The sequence below is a fragment of the Henckelia pumila genome, chromosome 2 (assembly GCF_033568475.1).
Source record: "Henckelia pumila isolate YLH828 chromosome 2, ASM3356847v2, whole genome shotgun sequence".
Lineage (NCBI taxonomy): Eukaryota > Viridiplantae > Streptophyta > Magnoliopsida > Lamiales > Gesneriaceae > Henckelia > Henckelia pumila.
Genome location: NC_133121.1, coordinates 189,698,678 through 189,720,809, shown reverse-complemented (window position 1 = coordinate 189,720,809; position 22,132 = coordinate 189,698,678). Strand labels below are relative to the sequence as shown.

The 22,132-nt window shown below is 34.7% G+C and overlaps 1 protein-coding gene across 2 annotated transcripts; it reads left to right on the top strand.

Moving 5' to 3' along the window:
* The first annotated feature begins 5,423 nt into the window (after nucleotides 1-5,423).
* Nucleotides 5,424-10,320, top strand: LOC140880208 (microtubule-associated protein 70-2-like). 2 transcript variants are annotated; one of them, XR_012149611.1, is made up of 13 exons: nucleotides 5,424-5,531; nucleotides 5,631-5,925; nucleotides 6,093-6,178; nucleotides 7,448-7,513; nucleotides 7,593-7,763; nucleotides 7,861-8,031; nucleotides 8,133-8,288; nucleotides 8,405-8,551; nucleotides 8,652-8,723; nucleotides 8,820-9,359; nucleotides 9,446-9,636; nucleotides 9,799-9,891; nucleotides 10,013-10,320. XR_012149611.1 is itself a non-coding variant. In XM_073284455.1 (12 exons), exons 2-12 carry the CDS (start codon nucleotides 5,685-5,687, stop codon nucleotides 9,836-9,838), a joined length of 1,881 nt encoding a protein of 626 aa, XP_073140556.1. In that variant the 5' UTR covers nucleotides 5,424-5,531; nucleotides 5,631-5,684; the 3' UTR covers nucleotides 9,839-10,319. The 2 variants fall into 2 exon arrangements, 1 of the variants encoding a protein (XP_073140556.1); XM_073284455.1 differs by having other exon boundaries at nucleotides 9,799-10,319.
* The last annotated feature ends 11,812 nt before the right edge of the window (nucleotides 10,321-22,132 follow it).

The window sequence follows — 22,132 nt, the reverse complement described above, 5'->3', positions numbered from 1 at the left end:
ATCAGTTGAGAAATAGTATCATCCAGTTCAAGAAAGCAGTCTTTAAGGACGATCCAGTATTAACATTGAGTATTCACTCAACCCTTCCAGATTGGGATGATAACAAATTCTATCAACCAAGGGTATATATTCAATGTCGAAAACAAAAAGACAAGTTCTTATTCGAAGGATCAAATGAAGAGAAGCCAGTCATGGATATCTCAACACTTCCTGAGATAAGAATAAAGACATTGATTGATATGATCTCAAAGACAGGAAAGATTGATGGAAACTCAAAGGTTAAAATAAATTTTGCAACCAGTAAAATTTTATTAACCACTGGACATAAGGAGACAATCCAAAAGAAAAAACAAGCCATGTTAGCTCAATTTGAAGCTCCAATCTATGAAGCAAAAGTTGAAATGACCCGAGAAACCCAACAAATGTTATGTCAAAAACTAAGAACAATGATATCCACTCACAAATGTGGACATTTCCAACCCATTCAAACAGAAGAAGCAGATGTCAAAGAGGACAAACCAGCTGTCAAAGAAGACAAACCAATAAAGAAATGGTCCAAATGCACCAGTGATTCAGAGAGTGACACAATGTAAAAACAAATGAAATCGTGAACCACACCACATGTTAAAGGCATCCACTCAGATGTAAAATGAGCTGTTTCCATTATGTAGTGTCGGGTGGTCCCCCTCTTTTCTTTTATTTTTAATTATGTATGCGTTTCTCCACGCCTATAAAAGGAGATGTTTTGTGCTGTAAAATGGTAAGTGAAGTTTGAGTATTTCTCTCTTCTTAAAGTTTCTTATAATCTGGTTCATACAAGACATATGAAAACTATCAGAAACTAAGAAACATAAAATCAGAAACAAAATAAGCCTTATGGCTAATAACTAAACAAGCAGGGCGTAAGGAGGATAAGGTTGGAAACCAATCATTGAATATTCATGGTTAAGAGTAAACCTGGAGATCCATAGAGCAAGTACCAGTTGATCAAGTGATCGTTAAGGGAAAGCAAGGATTTGACCTCTGCTCAAAACCAAGATTCATTCAAACAAGGTAACCTTCCTAAACCTCCTGCAGCCCTTAATTCAAAGAAATAGTCAAAATACATTAATCATGTCATCATCCTTTATAAGAAATGGAATATTAATAATAAAAAACTGGTTCGAAATAGAAGATGATCATGAATATGATACATTTCGTGAATATCGTTTAAATACTTCTGATTTAACCATATTTGAATCAATTTATCAACTAAAATTTGTATTAATAATCCATGAATTAAACCAAACTAATATGAAAACATTTATCTGTTATAAATGAATCAGATCTGAAAATCCATGAATCAGATCTGTAAATCAATGAATAAGAAAATTCATAAGAATTTGAAGAATTCCGCAACCTGGTATCAGAGCTTAAATAAAGCAAATTATTAATGCCTGGATTAACTTTAGATATTGAGATTAAAAATTTATTTGATAAAATAATCTTACTAAAAGATTTATGTCAAATAGATCAATTATGGAATAAAATAAAAGATCTCCAAACCTTTTATTTCAAAAATCATAAAAAAGAACATTTTTCAAGCAACTGGAAAATGATAATTCAAATTTCTGAAAACGATGAAATTGAAGACATAACAATATGTTATGAATAAGAACAAACTTTGTTATCAAAATCCGATCAACAAAAACAAAATAATAAAAGTAACAATTTTTACTAAATGGAAAATGTATGAAAATACAAAAATGAATATCTTTAATTTATATTCTCAAAATATAAATTTTGATATAGAAAATTGTGAAAACAATTTGAAACATCTTAAAAATTGTCAATCTTCAATTGATAGTTTCGAAGATTTTCAGAATTTATTAGAACAGATAGATTCGACAAAAAGGCTTTTAATAGCCTTAAGAAAATTAAGAAGTTCTATCATCTGTTAAAATGACAGAAGTAACAATTCCAAATCAAAACAACCTGGTTGATGAATCTGAAGAATCTGAAGAAAACCAAGAGTATAATTTGAATATTATATTCAATCAAAGCAAGTTTGCTGAAATACAGAAAACAGGGTTTTCTAATTCAAAAACAAATCTAATAGACCAACCAGGAATACTAAGTAAGATTTCAAATTTTATTAATCCCAGGAAAAATTTAATTTATTATTCAATTCGTACAAAAGAACGATCTTGTAAAATAAATAACGAATCAAGGTCTAATACTCTGAAGTTATTAACAACTCAAGATATTAATACCATCATGGAAAAAGCCAGTGAAAAAGAACGATCTGAACTGAAATATGTTCATATCGGAGGAATTGAAATAATAATATCAGCTCACTACCGAGAAGGAATAGATACACCAATTGAAATAACAGTTCGTGACAAAAGAATACGTAATTTTGAGGATTCTATCCTTGGAAAAATTGAAGGAAATTTATGTTACAAAAAGATGAAATTTTGTATTTATCCACAATAAAATATATCTCTTTTTGATAAAAACATAAATGACGTTTTAACATTAGATTATTACTTTTATAGAAATAATCTTATGTTAACAGGAAACCATCCGATCAATATAAACTATGTTGTCGGTTTAGCAATAAGTAATAATTCTCAAACAGGAATAATTTCAACAAAACCAACTATTTCTATTGAAAGAATGTTTGAAAATATTACAAGAATTGAACACCCTCGAAAAGCATTTATTGAAGAAATAAATCCCTATAAAAGATGGAGTTCAGATGACCTCCAAATCACAAAACAGTCTGTACCAAGAAGATCATTATCATTTGCTAGAAATGATGAAGATATTCTTGATAAGATTGGAACCATGAATCAAAATATTCTTAAAATTAAACAAGCTATTGTTAATGAGTCAACCTCATCGCAATGACGTTCTTAATAAAATTAGAAAAAAATCTAGGAGATTTAGAAAATAATATTAATAAGATCAATCTATCAATACAAGAATTAGAGAAGAATTTCAAAGAATATATTGATTTAGCAACGACTAGATTAATAATTAAACAAGAAAGACATAGTAATGAAATATTAAACTATCTTAAGGAAGTTCTTCCAATAGATAAAGGAAAAAGAAAAATGGAAGAAGAACCACCATTCAAAATTGAATCATGGTATAGAAATCCTCTTAGTTATGGCAAACATAAGTATGGAGATGTTTAGTGAAACCGACTCATCCGATTTTGAACAAATAGGAGTAAATACAGAAGAATTATATCATTCACATCAGGACTCATAACAATACAGATATATGAATATTTCAGAATCAGAATCTGAAGATGATTCTAGACCACGATTAAATCTACGAACGAATGTAGAAGGTAGTGGTGGAAGAGGTGATGAAGAATTTAAATATAACAGAGATCAATACTCTGGATCTTATAAAGATGTTAGAGATATTCTTAGAGAATCAAAAACATCAGGATTTGTGAAACAAAATATCTTAGATTTAGGATGTTCAACAGCCAAAGAAAGAAAATCAAAGATAGATCATTGGGCAAATGAACTATCAGTACAAATTCAATTAACACCATTATTAGACAAAAGTGAGAATATTCAAGTTTTAACTCATGGGATGATAAAAATGACACTGGTAGGAGCAATAAGAACTTGAGCTGAAAACCTAGTAATTACTAATCTACCACAAGGAATGACAGGACATCGATATTTCGAACTATTTGTTGATGCCTTGTACCAAGAATTTTTAGGAGTTTCTAATAATGATGCTAATTTGGTAGCTAAGAATATAGAACAAAATAGAGCAATCTTTATATTAGATAATATTAAATTATGCAATTTATGTTACTTAGAAGAATTTATTTGTGATTATGAAACAAACTATTATCAATTAATAGATGCTGATAAAAAGAAACATTATAAACTAAGTATCTTTAATAAGATACCTAATATACCTATATACAGTAAAGATGAATTCTTAACTAGTCCTTATGCTAAAACTTTAGGAGGAGCTATTAAATTCATCAAAGACATAATAACAAAGAAATGTTATGAAGTAACACTAAATAAAAGAATTTCTAAATCCTACAAACAAAACAATAAACTTTGTTGTGACAAAATGGAATTCACAGTAAAAGAATACGGTTGCAAAACAAACATGTCACATAAATATTTAAAACGACAGAAACAGAATAAATTTAATAAACCTTATAAATCTTTTAATAAGAAATTTATTCCCTATAAAAAAAGAAATTTAAAAAGAATTTCTTCAGAAAACCTTATAAAAGAAAATTTTATAAAAAGTTTGATAACAAAAAACCACCTTGCCCAAAGGGTAAAGGAAAAAATTGTACATGTTGGTTGTGCAACGAAGAAGGACATTATGCGAATGAATGTCCAAAACGAAACGAAAAGAAAAATAAAATTAAACTTCTTGAAGAAATATATACTATTGGATTCTATCCCGTAGAAACAATTGAATTTTCATCCGATGATGAAAATATTTATTATCTTGATGAATCAAGTGAATCAGATTTTGAATCCGATTTCACATTTGATAATTCAAGAAATAATAATGATTAAAATAACGACAAGGGCATTTTCGGAAAGACAAATATAGGGAGTAAATTGAAAGTTTTGTTTGATTTAGGGAGTTATCTACAAGTTGTCCATATTTATACTATCTATACTATTATATAAAAGTTGAGCTTATTATAGTAACTAACTTTGAGGTCTTCAAAATTATTTATTTCATAATTACCCCTTCTTATCCACTATCTCAATAAATTTCTCTCTCAATCTATTTTTTGGTTTAAAAAAAAATTACATAAAAAATCATTTATTTTATATATACAAAGCATGTATATTTTGCACTAGTATATATAAATCATCTCTAAACCTCTTAGTTTTATATGCTCTCTGGATCTCTTATATAAACTAAATCTCACATAAAATAATCAGTATAATTTTAGAACCATAAATTATAAAAACATCATGCTTTAATAATTATAATTTCTTTATATATATAAATCATCTCTAAACCTCTTAGTTTTATATGCTCTCTAGATCTCTTATATAAACTAAATCTCACATAAAAAAATCATAATAAAAAAAGAAATAAATTGTTATACACACATTACATACACATGATTGTTAAAAATCAATGACATTTTCCTTCAAAAAAAAATCAATGACATTTGGTATTCTCATTTAAATTTTTGTAACCAAATGTAAAATGACACTAATAATAAAAACTCTTGTAAATGCCTACACTAGTTTTAGTAAAAGGGTAAAGGGACGCTCCTCTAATAATCTACATGACGAAATTGACCTCAACATGTTCACAAATTCAGCAACGATGTAGCGGAATAAACGAGCATGATGGGGAGGGTATTTTAGACATTTGGGAACACAGTCCTCTGCTTTACTGAAGTCATACTTTTATCTCTCACATAGACACACACTTGTATTAGAGAGAGAAAGAGAAGAAATCACATCAAATTCGAACTCGAATCTCGCTCTATCATCTGCGCACTCGTGTCTTCGGAGCTCTCTGTAAAATTTTCTCTTTTCTTCGCTCTCGGTTTGAGCGTATTTTGCTTTGAATGATTGTTGTTCGCTGATGTTTTTACCCGCATTGTTGTGATTTTGTAGATTCGGAGGTTTTTGGGAGCTTGATGCGTGAGTTGTGAAGCTAGCAGATCGGTCATGGCGGAGGTTTCCGGTGAAGGACGTGCTGTGGTGGCGCCGGAGATGATTTCGGTAGACAATGCACAGGAGAGGACGCCTCTGGCGGTGTCGGGCTCGTTCAAGGAGGGGGTCAAAACGTCGTCGTCTCGGCGGAGAGTGGCCGTGCGGCCAAGTTTAGATGCGGACGACTTTATAAACTTGCTTCATGGCTCGGATCCGGTGAAGATGGAGCTCAATCGCCTCGAGAATGAAGTCAGAGGTCAGTCTTCCTAGCTGGATCCACTGGATTCGCGCTTGGATTTGTTTTAAACCGCCGACGTTTTTGTGTGTTCGCGTGTTGTTCGAGTAGTTTATGAGATTTGGTTCTTAGTATTTGTTCAATGCGGAAACGACGACGTTTTACATGGGTTTTGCGCTGGTTTGCAGATAAGGAGAGGGAATTAGGCGAAGCTCAGTCTCAGATCAAGGCGTTGAAGTTTTCCGAGCGGCTTCGTGAAAAAGCTGTGGAAGAGGTACCTTTATTTGGAAGTTTTTATTTATATTTTTGTTCGCGAAAAAGAATCCATTTTCTCTACAATACAGTAGACTATGAGTGCATTGCACCTCCTTGTTTTTCTTTATTTCATAATCACGTTTCTTGAGCTTTTTATGTTTTCTTATGGAAGAGTGTAAGTGGTCTGTATCTGTTTGAAACTTTGGTATTTGGATTTTTAAGTTTGATATTAGAGCTCATATCGAGTTATACACAGCCGGGTAAGTTTAAATTCAACATGGTTGACATTTGTGTTTTGAAGATATTTGGTATTTGTCAACCATTTGAACGAGTTTGTGCCTTAGTGAATGCCAATTCTTGCTGGTGGATTATCAGATAGAAAATGAAGGAAAAACCAATTAAAGTCCTGTTCGGCACTAGCATTAATCCTTGAAGCGAATTATATGTTTAAACGAATTCAATAACATTTACGCAAAAACCTAGTGTCTGCAAACTGTGAGTAAGGTGAATGACTTAGAAATGTGGTGGACAATATTATTGCTTTTTTCAGTTTTAGTGGTAGAAAATAAAGGGCAACAGATTCCTCCATTCATAATATTTGTCATAGATCACTGTTTTCCCAAGCTTAGTTCAGCTGATTTGTTTGAAATAATTCAGGTGGAATTTGTTGATTGTACTCTGAAGAGTTATTTTAATTTAGGCCTAGCAAATACCATGCCAATGCGTTTTCAAGGGCAATTGAGGTCGACTTTGTTAGAATTATCCAAATGCTGAAAATTTTTTGTTTAGAATTTCAAGTTTCAATAGCTCATTTTTGCCAGCGTTTGCAAATACCATGGCAATGCATTTTCTGTGGCAATTGAAGTCAACTTTTTGAATTATGCAAATGCTGAAAATTTTCTGTTGAGAATTTCGAGTTTCAATAGCTTGTTTATGCCAGCGGGAGTTTCCATAGCGTATGTCCTTCGTGTCAGTTTGGACAAAAGATTACCTTCTGTGGCAAAACAGGAATAATGTTGCTGAATGTGGTTCATCTGTGAGCATATATATATGATCAATTTTTATTTATTTTTTATTATTATTTTTTTTCCAGTTTGAATTTGGCTTTATCTTAATGTATATGTTCCTTTTAATGTGTGCATGCTATTCGGTGTTTCTTCTTTGAAGCAAGTGTTCTAGTTCATTTTTCCACCCTGCCCCCTTTCCCTGGCTGTCTTCTTCCTTTATGAGATGCATGAAACTTTGCACATAAATTTGAAAGAATCTGAGGTTTCTCGGTTCACTTCAGCTCACCGAGGAGTTGGCTAAAGTGGAAGAGAAGCTCAAATTAACAGAATCTAACCTAGAAAACAAGGTACTATCTTAATCCTTACTCACTTTGTCAGTACTTTCTTATTTCTTACACACGATCATATGGGCTTTTGTTCTGGCAGAATCTTGAAATTAAAAGAATCAACGATGAAAAGAAGGCTTCAATGGCAGCTCAATTTGCCGCAGAAGCAACTCTTCGGCGAGTTCACGCTGCTCAAAAGGATGATGATATGCCTCCTATTGAAGCTATCTTGGCCCCCTTGGAGGCGGAACTCAAGCTTGCTCGACTGGAGGTTTGTGATGGAATGCAATACTTTTCCAGATACCTTTGCTTAAACAAGTCTCATCCTGGAGCATTTCTTAAATCTTAGTTGGCCTTCTGTTTTCCAGATTGCAAAGCTGCAGGATGATAACAAAGCATTGGACAGGCTTACCAAATCAAAAGAGGCTGCTCTTCTCGAGGCAGAGAGGACTGTACAAGTAGCATTGGCAAAGGCTTCTATGGTGGATGATCTTCAAAACAAGAATCAAGAATTGATGAAGCAGATTGAAATTTGCCAGGTTATATAATTGTGCGCATTCTTTGATCTTAAGGGCCATCTCTTTTAAGTCCCGCCACTCACTTATTTTCTCTAACTTGACATCTTTCTCAATTGTTTTAGGAAGAGAACAAGATCTTAGATCGAATGCACCGCCAGAAGGTTGCAGAGGTTGAAAAGCTTACTCAAACTGTGGGTGAGCTGGAAGAGGCTGTTCTTGCTGGTGGTGCTGCTGCCAATGCTGTTCGTGATTACCAGCGGAAAGTTCAGGAGATGAATGTAATGTGCCGTGCCCGCGCGCGTGCGCACACACACACACACACACTCGTTTCCCTCTTCAATGCGGTATCATGAAACCATAATAGGCATCTGACATTTATTTCTGATCCATTCAGGAGGAAAGAAAAATTCTTGATAGGGAGCTGGCTCGTGCTAAAGTAACTGCCAATAGAGTGGCAACGGTGGTAGCAAATGAATGGAAAGATGCTAATGACAAGGTGATGCCTGTGAAACAATGGCTAGAAGAAAGAAGATTCTTACAGGTTAATTTTCTGTGCCTAGGGTCATTAATTTCCTAGCTGTCGAATTTATTAAACTTGTTACTTCTCCTTCTAGATCTGTTCTCACTTTAGTTTGTCATAGGGTGAGATGCAACAACTACGAGACAAACTTGCGATTACTGAGCGAACTGCTAAGTCTGAAGCCCAATTGAAAGTAATTTGCTTATTTATGGTTAATCTGATGAATTTTTTTTCAAAAAGTATATCATTATTTCTTCAAGTTACAATAAACTGTCATCCTGTCCATTAGGAAAAATATCAATTGAGACTTAAAGTTCTAGAAGAGACTTTGCGATCACCAAACACTGCTACACGTAGCACTACTCCTGGGCCTGAGGGAAGAAGCTTAAGCAACGGTCCTTCCAGACGACAATCAATTGGTGGAGCAGAAAATGTTCCCAAATTGACTTCCAATGGCTTTCTACCCAAGAGGTCACCATCTTTTCAGATGAGATCTTCTGGGAGCAGTTCAGTGTTGAAACATGCAAAAGGGACATCAAAGTCATTTGATGGTGGGTCCCGATCTTTGGACCGTGGGAAAGTTCTCTTAAATGGATTAGGGCCAAATTTCAAGCAAAGCCAGTCCTGTGATGGAACTAAGGATGGAGAGACACAAAATACTTCGTGGAAAGGAAGTCAAAACGAAAATACCGGTGATGTACAGACAACTGAGAAAGAAGATTCAGTGCCTGGGTTATTATATGATCTATTACAGAAAGAAGTGATTGTATTGAGGAAAGGTGGTCTTGAAAAAGATCAGAGTCTTAAAGACAAGGATGATGCAATTGAGGTTGATTTTCTTCCATCGTGTTGTTTATTGTACAACTTATGTTATACTATATTCTTTTAAAATATGCTTGTCTTACTTTTGATCAGATGCTAGCAAAGAAGGTGGAAACATTAACCAAAGCCATGGAAGTCGAGGCTAAAAAGATGAGAAGGGAAGTGGCATCGATGGAGAAGGAAGTGGCTGCCATGCGGGTGGAGAAAGAACACGAAAATAGGGCCAAACGACTTGGGAATTCCACTAAGAATTCACTCAACACTTCTCAGTTTCTCCCGGGAAGGTATGCCGTTATTTAGGACGCTATTGCCAATTATAATAGTATGTTTCCTAGGTGGTCCGTTGTTGCTCTATTTCAAATTTATGTATGCTCATTTTAAAAAATATCTAAGCCATTATTCCCCTCCTATATTGGATGAGTTTATCTCACTGAAATTGCTTGCAGGACATTATCAAGAAGCGGATCAGGACGGAACACACAATAACAAATAGCCCAATTGCAGCATCAAAGCATGGTTCTGCATAAATCTCGTAATTTGTCCGTCATCCTTCTGATGTTCTTAAACTTACCCTTCATTGTTGTTTGTATAATTACAAGCATGCCATGTACTCTTTGGTTGGGCGAGAAATCAACATTGTCACTGACTAGCTGAAATCAGGTGGAAATGATCGGTATGCTTCTGACTTAACCTTAAACCCTCTCCTTGGAAATCACTGCAAGATAAAACGAGGATATCGAAGTTAAGCTAACCTTTTGGAAGAACGATTTGAGTGGCAGTTGTGGTTGTATAGTTAGCTTTGTGGGCACTATATTTGTAATATGCTGTTATTGTGGCTATTATTTGTTGAGGTTTGCCAATATTCTTGTATTCAGCAGATAAAGATCAGATTTGTTTTTGAAATCTGTGTTTTTATCCATTTATATATATTTTGCTCCCTATGATTCTTACACGATGATCATTGTTTGTTAGTCAAGTGAAACTTGCTCTTCAAGTTGTTGCAGTTATTTTCATCTTATATAAAGTTTGTTTCGAAATGTATACTTGCTGATTTTGCTTCGACTTCAAATCAGAAAATTCGACTGGACAAGATGAATATCATATCGCCCTATTTTGTATGATATATCAAGCTTATTTTTTAACTTGTTATCCTTTTTATGTTTTTGCTGGTAGAAAATTGAATTTTACGACATTCTATAAAGGTGCAAGTCTTCTACGAATACTCCGACGGTAATTGCTGGTGCTACTGTTTGGTAAGCAGTCTGCCACGGAAAAGAAACGGGCGGATTATGCCCAGACCTCTAGACAACTAGTACTAGTATGATTTGGAAGCACACGATGAAGGGGTAAATTGCTACCTTAAACTTCTATAGGAGGTATGTATATAGGGATATCTAGAGGCTACAAAAACGAGTGCCAAGAGAATCTTCAGTGAAATGTCAGATATCACATCTCATCAAAAGTAGCATTAACTAGCACGAAGGCGACTGTATTTTTCTTCATGATAGGTATGTTATGCCAAAGTGGAAGCTGAAACTAAAAAATGATGGTAAGAATCCTGGTCAGAGTACCGAGTAAACTCCAAGATATGTGATTACTGATTTGATTTAATAATTAAAATGACGATAGACTTCCATTTCAAACTAGGAAGTTTATTAAATTATTATTAATAACTAAAATGGCTCGAGAGACATCCATTTCAAACCAGGACGAAATAGCCTTGACTCCTTGTGTAGCTGGGGGGGTCCATAGATGGGAAATCTTCGTTTATTGTGTGAAGTTAAAATTTTACCTTGTGAAGAGGCGATATTTGTTTATATATTTATTTATATATTTTTTTAGTAAATATTTTGAAGAAGGGATTTTGCGGACAAAATTCATTATAGTTATTTAATTTTTATTGGGAGCATACGCTTGAAGGAAGTTTGCATTCCCAAGTCTGAGCTTCTCATGGATTATGTTTTCCAGTTAAAAATACTTTCTCGTCTCATATCAATAGACAAATGTTTGTTTTCACACATATTAAAAAAATATTTGAGAAACTAAATTTTAAAAAAGAATTTTCATTTTATTCTTATTTAGAGAGTGTTTGGATAAGATTATTAAAAACAATTTATAAGCTTCTAGAGTTTAAAAGTTGTTTTGAAAACTTATAAACTGTCAGATCTTATTTTAAAAATAAGATGTTAATGTGTTTGGATGAACTTATTTTTAACAACTTAAAGATGATTTGTTTGGTATTATAACATTTTTTTATTGTCAAAATTACCAAAAAAAGATATAATACTATGAAAGTAATGTAAATAGTTATATATATAAATAGTTTTAGAATTTTATCATAAATTTTAAACATATATTAAAAAATAAACTATTTTATATTTTAATTTTTAAAAAAAATTACAAATTATGCAAAATGATGGGTAGGGGGCATGACGGGTATTTAATAAAATATATAAGGATAATATGGAAAAATAAATATCAAAAAAGATGTTTTTTTAAAAATTAGGGCACCTTATTTTTTAAAAAAACAACTTATAAGCTGTTTCATATAGCTTATAAGTTCATCCAAACACCATTGATTTTAATAGAATAAAATAATTGTACAAGTAGTTAATAATATTAATTTAATAGGGGTACATTGATAAAAGAATATGAAAATAACATTAAATAAACTAGACTATATACTTGAGACAAATGAAAAAAAAAAATGTAGTCAAAATAAATTGGACGAGAGTATACATCACATGGGCTTAGCGTTTAAGAGTTTTTTTTTTTTAAAAATAAAAATAATTCAAAAGACAAATAGGCTGGGAGGTTTAACAAAGTAACGGAAACGTGCGTTTCTTACGTGTCAAATTGACTCCAAGCATCATACGTGCTAGCCACGGAGCATATGGGTAGTGATCCGTCTACAATCAGCTACTAAAAAATTCTTAATTGCATGAAATTAACATAATAAAGCAGAATCTGGTAAACAACGAAAACTAAAACATAGTTAATGTTGGTGGGAATTGGTTTCTTCGATTCAGCTTCTTCCCAGGAACCTTTCTTATAATCTGCTGTTGTCAGGGAACTGCACGAATCTCCTACTACAAAATCAGAGATGCGAATCCAAGGTGCGTACACTCGCTTTCCATAAGAAACTATTTGCTCCCACCAAGATGATGCACTCGGACTAAGAAAATATACCTCCAAAATAAAATGGATTCCTAATAATGTTGTTTTCAAAGTGCACGCTTGAAAACAACCACGACTATCTTGAATGTCTTTCAACTTGATAATCGAACGTTTTTATATTGTATCAGCAGTATAACAATATCCAAACCACAAGTATTTTGATAGAAGATAATTTCTGCTGAAAAGGTCGGGGAACCAGTGTGTAGAATTTTCTCACACTCAATTGATTGTGTTCAGATATGTTGGAATGTTGGAATGATGATTGATCCAGTATTTATAATGACCAAATCATTTTCTATTATAGGACACATCTTTCTGATGATACCTATTCGTTTGAATCATAAAAAACCGTCAAAACCACGAATGGATGCCATGAACGGACGTCTCTGTTCGTCACAGACCTGAAGGAACTTCATATAATAGTGCACCGAGTTCCTGGTTCCTTCAGTCTGGTTCTCCTCCCACTTTGGTTCCTTGGTTCCTTTAGGTTCCTTCAGATACCATCTATCATTTCCAACATAAGATCTTCCATTTTTATGGAAATCACCAACAATTCTTCACCATTTTCATTAAAATGAATTTTAAAGAATTTTTCGATTATCAAGCTACAATTCTTATTCATAAATAAAGATATCCAATGGATTTGAATCTTTACATTGTAAAGACCTCTCAAATGCTAATCAACGTGACTGGTAGACCAGCTTTGAACCAGCGACCTTATACGATTAACCGGAGGGATCTCACACATAGACTTTTCTTATCCTTTGTATTCATATTGGCGACACGTGGATCGGTCTTGTGTCTTACTACCCTGGATTTCATGAATATTTATGTAGTTAAGCCAACCACACTGGAGACGGCACCATCTCCTAATTCACATAGGTGGTTGTTATGAAGAATACCAACTGATATGAATCTATAAGTCTATCGAAGATTCATATTGTTCCAAAATATTTTCATGATTTTCCATCGATATTAGAAGAAATTGAGATCCATTACAATCAAATTGGGGAACAAGGGAGCCAAGTTGGAATGCATGGAGCTCAAGGTGGAGGACTGAAATTTATTGGAGACTCTAAAAAGATCAAAATCCGATATCTACCGTTCAGAATGTAGATTAGGATGTTATAAAGCTACAGTTAAAATTTCAGCCCGATCCGACGGTTGAACTCAAGATATGAATTTTTCAAGAATTATGCACAATTTGAAACAGCTTCAGCACCTAAGCACCAGAGACAAGCGCCTAGGCGCTAGTACGTGATTTACACACACTCGGCATGTAGTGTGTTTTTTCGGTTTTTTGAGTATTTTTTTATAATTTGTGCTATTTTTGAGTATTTTAAGTCTATTAAGAAACTTTTAAATGATATATTTTGATATCTTTTATATTATTTTGCGTTATCTTTTATTATTTTGTAGTTGTATTATAAATACAACATACACATTCATTATTGAAAATGGAATGAAAATTATGAAAATTGATTTTTATTAATTATAATTCTTTCTATAATTATGCCAAAGCTATGCTTTGTTTATCAAATCAAACTTATCAAAATTTAACCAATTTGTGGCATTTTTCGATTGATTATCTTTGTGGATTGTCAGAGACAGGTTTTCTGAAGATTTCGTTGTGATTAATTATTTTTTTCTCGTGATTATCTGTTGGTAATTTCAAGTAAATTAGACATGGATATCCGAAAACTTACTTGTTCAAAAGATCGGGACAACATTAAAGAATCTTTTTGCTATTGAATTGAGGGTACAATTTTAAATATAGTCATGTTTGCTTTTCATGAATCCAAGATTCATATCACCAACGTAACTACGTATTCCAAAGGATTGCCTTTTATAACTCCATTCAAAGTAATGAAGCTTTTCCTGACCATCCCATTACGTGAATAAGCACTTCCCTTGGGACAAAATTTAAGTGCTTCACTCATATATAGTATAATTTACTCATTGAACCCAAGATTTGGAAATCATCCAAAGTTTAGTTGAGTTTCTACTATTGATGATCAATTAGTTGGCTTCAGTCCCATCTCCTTTGACATTTTCAAAACTAGATCACTTGCAAGGCCTTTTGTCAAAAGGTCCGCCAAGTTAAGATTTGACCTCACATAGTGTTACGCCTTAAACGCATACAAATCTCGTGTTGTGAGATTATTGTTTTTAATGTATTAACATATCTCAAAAATTTTGTTTTGATGATTACAAAACTAGGTTAACTGTTACTAATGTTTTCAAGTGAGATATTTGCAGAGATTATAAAAATAAATTGATCACAAGGTTCAGAATATTGAAGAAAATATTATACACACTTTGGAAAGCATTTCAGAACAATATTTGGAAGTTGTACAATACCTTCAGTTCGGAAGCTCCGATGTATATTTGCCATTATTTAAAGCTTCGGAAGCAAGTTTGGAACCAGCGAAGGACAGATCGGAAGCTCCGATCTATTTCCAGCATTTGTTTATTCTTCGGAAGGATTTCGGAAGCTGCAAAGACCACCAGATCGGAAGCTCCGTTCTCTGATCAAAAGTTCCGATCTCCGACAGCGAAGATAGGATCTTGTTCGAAGACTTTTGCCTGACATTGTATTTAATGCTGCCGATCGGAAGCTCCAAAGTACTGATCGGAAGTTCCAATCTCCACTCAGCACCGGAAGTTTGAATTTGAATTTGATGAAATTCGGAAGATCCGAAGATGGATCAGAAGCTCCGATATCAGCCGAGTTCAACACTATATATAGAGCCATTCCAAGGCCATTTGGAGATACAACTCACATTCTGATTCTCTAATTATTTCAAGCATCATTTGAGCGATTCTTCAAGCATTCTAAGTCTATTTCAAGTCTCTCAAAATATATTTGTGTATCGAGTTGTATAAGTGCTTGGAAATCATAGTTGTGTATACTCGAGTATGAAACCGAGTTATTGAGTTGTTTTGTGGCTATCCTTGGAGCCCTTAAGGCCAATGTTTTGTGTAAGGTCCAAAAATCCACTAACTCGCTCACGATGTTCTTAAGATGATTTTTATGATGTTGTGAGTTTAAATTATTTTTAAGTTATGAATATTGAATATGATTTCATGTCTACATATATTTTATTTTAACAATTTTGAGTAAGGGAATTGAACAACTGATCAATGTCGTCCAACCAGCTCTCACAATCAACAGGATTCTCTGTACTCTGCAAGATTGGCGGGTTAAACGACTGAAACCTCTTCAGTAAGGTTTCCATAGGCGTCGCTGTGACATCCATCTGATCAGTTTCAGTACTAGCCTGCTCGTTCGGAGGAGTAACTGGCGGTGGGTTTCTGTTAATTACTCGACGAGGACCCATCTGATAATCAAAGGTTAGGACACAAATATCTCAATCGCTACAATCGGTGCCCTTCAACCTCTCAGAATTTCGGATATAAGTCGATAACAAAAACAGTTATATCTCAAGTAGTCCATGCTTTATAAATTAAATCACATAATCATGTAATTCAAATAATTCTCAAATAATAAAGCATGCTCGCATGAGAATTTAAATAATCAATAAATAATTCAATCACATGCGAGGAGCCAATTCAAGCGGACTCGATCTACCCCGCTCACTTCTAGTTCAACCAAGAACTTATTGCTCTGATACCACTTAATTTAAGGACCTCAATTCTAATCATCTAAACTCGAATAATAAAATCATACATCGAGTAAACCAAAGCTCAAAAAGAATCGAGCAAAGAAATAAATAATTTTTTTTTTGAAATACTGTTGCCGCGCTCGAGCGGGCAAAACCTGCCGCTCGAGCGCGCGGCGATATTCAGCCCTACTGGATCCTAAAATGGGGGTGCGCTCGGGCTGCTAAAAACTGCAGCTCGGGCTCCCCCTGCACTAGAAAACAAAACCAGAAAACGGCTAAAGTTAAGCTCTCATACAAGTCTTGACAGCAATCAAACTCAAACATGCATTAGTACAACGTTCAATCCAAATACAAAACATGAGGGCTAGAGTTAAACAATCCTTCGAACTAATAGATCATGCATTGGTTCTAGGTTCTACAAAACAACTCAGAACCAGTTCGAATACAAAAATAAGTTCGATTACATAATCGACTTCTCAAAAACACCAAGTCCTCACTTCTACTCAACTCAACCCCTAGCCATGATGCCTCTGACTTGATCATGCCCCATCTGTCGCAAAGTACACATACAAAACAAAGCAACAGCCGGATAACTCTGGTGAGAATGATATTCCCAGTAAAAGCAACATAACATGCAATAGCAAGTTATATATCAATAACATGAAATACAGACAACATATTCAATGTTAATACGAATGAAATGCATGTATTTAAAACCGGGATATCAAATATGATAATCAAGGAATTGCTGCTATGCTTTTGGGATCCCGAGGATGAGATCACGTAACAACTCACCGACTCTCTCGATCGAGATGGTGCCACGTATCTCCATCCTCTAGACTTTGGTGCGACTATAAGGAGTATGCTGACACTAGGTGAACTTCTACAACCCAGGCCACTCGCTATATAGCCCCCAAAAAGTTTAAACAAAAAGGGCCGTAAAACCCGCTGAAATCAAAGATTTAGGCTCGAGATGAATGCATATATAAACACGAGCACTAAACCATAAACACAAGTTCAAACAACAAAATACAAGTCCCACATTCTAGAACAAGTATTGATGCAAGTATGTGAATTAAGGGAAACTCAAGAACCAACTGTCTTGAGTATGCTATCCCGTTAAAACGATGTCTGCTTGTACCTTTCGATGCAAATAGCTCCAATTTTGGATACGCTACAAAAGAGGTTATATCAAACTCTATACAACCCAAAAACAACAAGGCTCAAGGTAAACTCTTTACCGCTCTTCGTCTAACTCTTCGACGATCGACTTCTGCTAACTCTGGGCTCAGCAGACTTCAAACGAATCTGTAAGGAGGCAAAATAAGATCAACAATGACGAACAAACCCAATAGCCAAAGTTCAACAATTCAAATGGTTCAAAATCCCAAAACTCAAACCGGCGGCATAACGGCTATAAACTGATCAAACCGGAAACACGGACAATAGTATAGCATTGCAAACAACTCAAACCAATGTTAAAAAATCAAAACAATTCAAATCCAACACATCTCAAAATCCCCATTTTCGAATTAGGCTTCCAAAAATCATAACAAATCCGAATGACGCTCTATTTTAAAACCGACTGAGAATAATCGATAAGAACTATCTCAAGAACGACATAACCGAAACTCAACAGATTCTAACAACATCCGAAAATAGAAGTATAACTGATCGGAGAAAAACTTATGATAGAACGAAGCTCTTGCTTCCGTGATCGCTAATCTGCCTTCGGATTTAAATTCTAACAGACGGATCGACCGAAAACCGGTATCACAAAGCTTGAAGGAAGCTTTGGGCGCCTTCAATGGAGGAAAACAAGATGGGGAAGGTGATGGAGAATGAAGACTAGTCAACCAAGCTAAGATATTATAACAAACTTCATATTTGCATTTTAGTCCCTGAAATTTCCGAAAATTGCAAAATAGACCCTGATCAAAATCAAATCGGCTCTTGAATTCTATAATCTCCGATTATCTCAAACAAACTCAATTAAGATAAATTTTGGTTGTTACAACAATAGATACATCCATATGCATTTCATGTTGAGCAAATCGATTATAAATGTGTATGACTTCATGGAATTGCTCAATCACTTTCCTAGTTTCGACCATGCGATATAGGAAAGACTTGGAAACCAAAAATTTCTTACTTGTAGCGTCTTCAGATTGATACTTAGCTTCAAGTGAGTCCCAAATTTTCTTTGTGGTTTCCTTTTTGTAGTATTGGTCGAACAAAGCATCGGACATTGCGTTGCAAATATGACCCCTTCACACATAGTCATCTTGGTCCCACTTTTGTCTTGCCCTTGTTTCTGCCATGGTTTCATTTTCCGCCTTCACCGGTTTTGGTGTGGTAAGAACATACACCACATTTAGCAAAGTGAGTAGAAAATGCACCTTCTTTTTCCAACTCCGAAAGTTTGCACAATCAAACCTTTCCAACTTGACAAAATCCGCTGCAAAGTTACGAAGAGAATTTCCTTGAGAAGCCATCGATTGCACAAAATAGTTTCTTAAGATTTTTGGTGGGAATTGGTTTCTTTGATTCAACTTCTGCCCAGGAACCTTCCTTATAATCTGCTGCTATCAAGGAACTGCACGAATCTCCTGATACAAAATCAGAGGTGTGAATCCAAGGAGCGTACACTCGCTTTACTTAAGAAACTATTTGATCCCACCACGGTGATGCACTCGGACTAAGCAAATGTTCCTCCAGGATACAATGGATTCCCAAGAATGTTGTTTTCAAAGTGCATGCTTGAAAAAAAACCACGACTACCTTGGATGTCTTTCAACTTGATAATCGAACGTTTTTATATTGTATCTGCAGTATAACAATATCCAAACCAAAAGTATTTTGATAGAAAATAATTTATGCAAAAAAGGTCGGGGAACCAGTGTGCAGAATTTTTTCACACTCAATTGATTTTGTTCAGATGTGTTGGAACAATGATTGTTCCAGTATTTATAATGACCGAATCATTTCCTATGATAGGACACATTTTTCTGATGATACCCATTCGTTTGAATCATCAGAAACCGTCAAAACCATGAATGGATACCATGAACAGACGTCTTTGTTTGTTACAGACTAGAAGGAACTTCATATCATTGTGCTCCGAGTTCCAGGTTCCTTCATTCTGGTTCTCCTCCCACTTTGGTTCCTTGGTTTCTTTAGGTTCCTTCAGATATCATCTATCATGTCCAACATGAGATCTTCCATTTTTATGGAAATCACCAACAGTTAATACAAGTCAATCAAAAGAAACCTGTAAATACTTAATTATAATACAACCATATCGAATCAACTACCAAAATCCGGACTGAAAAGGACCAAGATCGACACTCCTGGGAACGCTGCTCTGAAAAACTCAACGACCACTCACACTAGGTCCGTCGAACCTAAGGTTTGTCCCATAGAATGGGGTGTTTAAGAACAAATCGTGGACATGAGAGATGAAAATAGTCAATATGAAAGTATGAGTATACAAGTGCTATGAATGCATGAATGCAAGTGTACATGTTACAAAGTTCAGGATCAAGAACTCTACCCAGTTTGGTGGCTCCATGACATGTAGAACTCTGCGCCATCGCACTAGGAGGTGGCTCCCTACAGACCTTACTCCGTACTAATGGGTCCAACCATTCATTTAAATAAAAAAGGGCTAAGCGACCCCACTAAGGGCTAACTCGAGAAGGTAAGCTCAACATGATATGTATGCAGCATGATAATTGTGACATAAGATATACACATAAAACATTCCATATAAAATGCAACACATATAACATGCATACTCAACGAGGATATCTCAAATAGTACTTCCGTACCTTTAGCAAGAAACCTAGAAACATTAGGTCGAGGGTCCAAGCCTATAATCAAGTGAATACCATATCACTATTACGTTACTACAAGCATTAACTAGACTAATAACTACTCTCAAAAGCTATTAATAGTCTAGACTTGTACCTGAATCTGTCGTTAGCCCGCTGTCAAAGACCCCTCAACTTAGGCACATCTCTGGTACGACTCCAAAAGTGTCTTTCTATCACCCGGATTTTGAGAAGACGACTAAAAACACTCAAAATATATACTAACACACACCAAACACCTTAAACATACAATTAGGATAAGAAGTTTGTGGCCTATTTATAGATTGAGTTTGGAACCTCCGAACCATAGTTTGGAAGGTTCGATCTTGCATGTTGTGACATGTTTCTGGACAGCAGACTTCGAAAGCTCCAATCAGCACTTTGGATGTTCCGATCGCATGCATGCAGTCACGTATCATTTTCGTCTTGACACCTAAGTAGATAGCTTCCTTTGGAGGATCCGATCCAACCTTCGGGAGCTCCGATCTTCCATGTGTCTGTGCACTTTTGCCACCTCGTTTGTGTGCATTACCTAACTTACTTCGAAAGGTCCGATCTCAATTTGGAGGTTCCAAACTGACCATCTGCTTCCGAACTACACACTGACTAGTTCGGTGCTTCTGAACTACCTTCGGAGGGTCTGATACTTAGTTTCTCATTTTTGAACTGCTTAATCACTTTGCTATTTTAAATAATGATCTCTTGATCATGTTTTACCATTTAATCTTGTAAAACAAAAATAGGATTACCACATTCTCCCCCCTCTTAATGGATTTCGTCCTCGAAATCTGAAGTACATATAACTGAAAATGGAACACATTTTTATTACAAAACTTTTGATGTCCAAGTTACAAATTGGAATTACAATTGAAGTACAGTACATCCAACAAAATACATTTCAAAATAACTCTTGATGTTCCATACGCACGCGGCTCTCTAACTCCCAAGTGGCTTTCTCAGTGCCTCTGCGCTGCCATTGGATTAGGACGATATGTATCGTCTTGTTTGAAGAACCTTATCCTTCCGACCAAGGATGCGAACCGGTCCTATTGAAGAGTAGATTTAAGTTTTGGTGTTTAACAATTAACTAAAAAAAATAAAAAAACTGAAAAGAGTAACTCAATTGGACGTAGATTGACAAATAATAGGAGTTACTCAACTGGACAGTTCAGTCAAGAATCCATCCTAAGCTTATTTTATATTTATACGACTAAATTTATCAGATCTTTAACTGAAACTTGCAAAATATTTGAAGACTGAATTTGACGATTGAAGTTAGTACCTTGGCTGAACCACGACAAGATGACTCTCTCAAATCAGTCAAGGGTACTCAACTGAAGATTGGACGACTGACAATTATCAATGAATATTCAAGAAATTCAGTTACACATTTCCTAAACTATCAGATTTCGAATTATTTGAATTGCTACCATTTATGGAAAAATACCACTCTAATAGATTCTGCAATAGTGGTAATGCGCAGAGTTGTACTATCTTCAGAGTTTGTCTCCAAGACTTACAATTCAAGCAACGGGAAATTAATGTGAGGAACAGATAAAAATATAAGTATTTATGACCGTTGCAGATAGATGCCTATAAATAGGCTTGAAAAACAGTTGTAGAAGCTCTCTCGATCTTTCAAACATTCAAGTATTCTAAGCTATTTGAGATCAAGTCAGTCGAGTTACCAAAATTTCAAAGTATCAGACAATTGTAAAAGCAAGCCCTTTCAAGATATTCATTCGATCATTAAGGATCATTTTGTGGAAGTGTTCAAGAACTTTATTCATTTTTGTAATATCAATCTATGAATGAATTGTGTATTGAGTCTAGAAATTTCAGTTAAGGCATTGTTAAGTCCTTGCTGAATTGGGGTTGTACAAGTGGTTGTATTATTCAAATCTTATAGTAGAACCTTCCAAAGGAAAGAAGAGAGTGACGTAGGAGTTTTTATCTCCGAACATCCACAAAAAATATTTGTGTTCTTACTATTTCAGTCGACGTCTTACTCAAGTGTTCAATATATATGTTGATATTTTTCCGCATATAATATTTGTTGATCAAATGATATTGATAGTCAAGGAAGCAAACAATCAGTTCAGTTG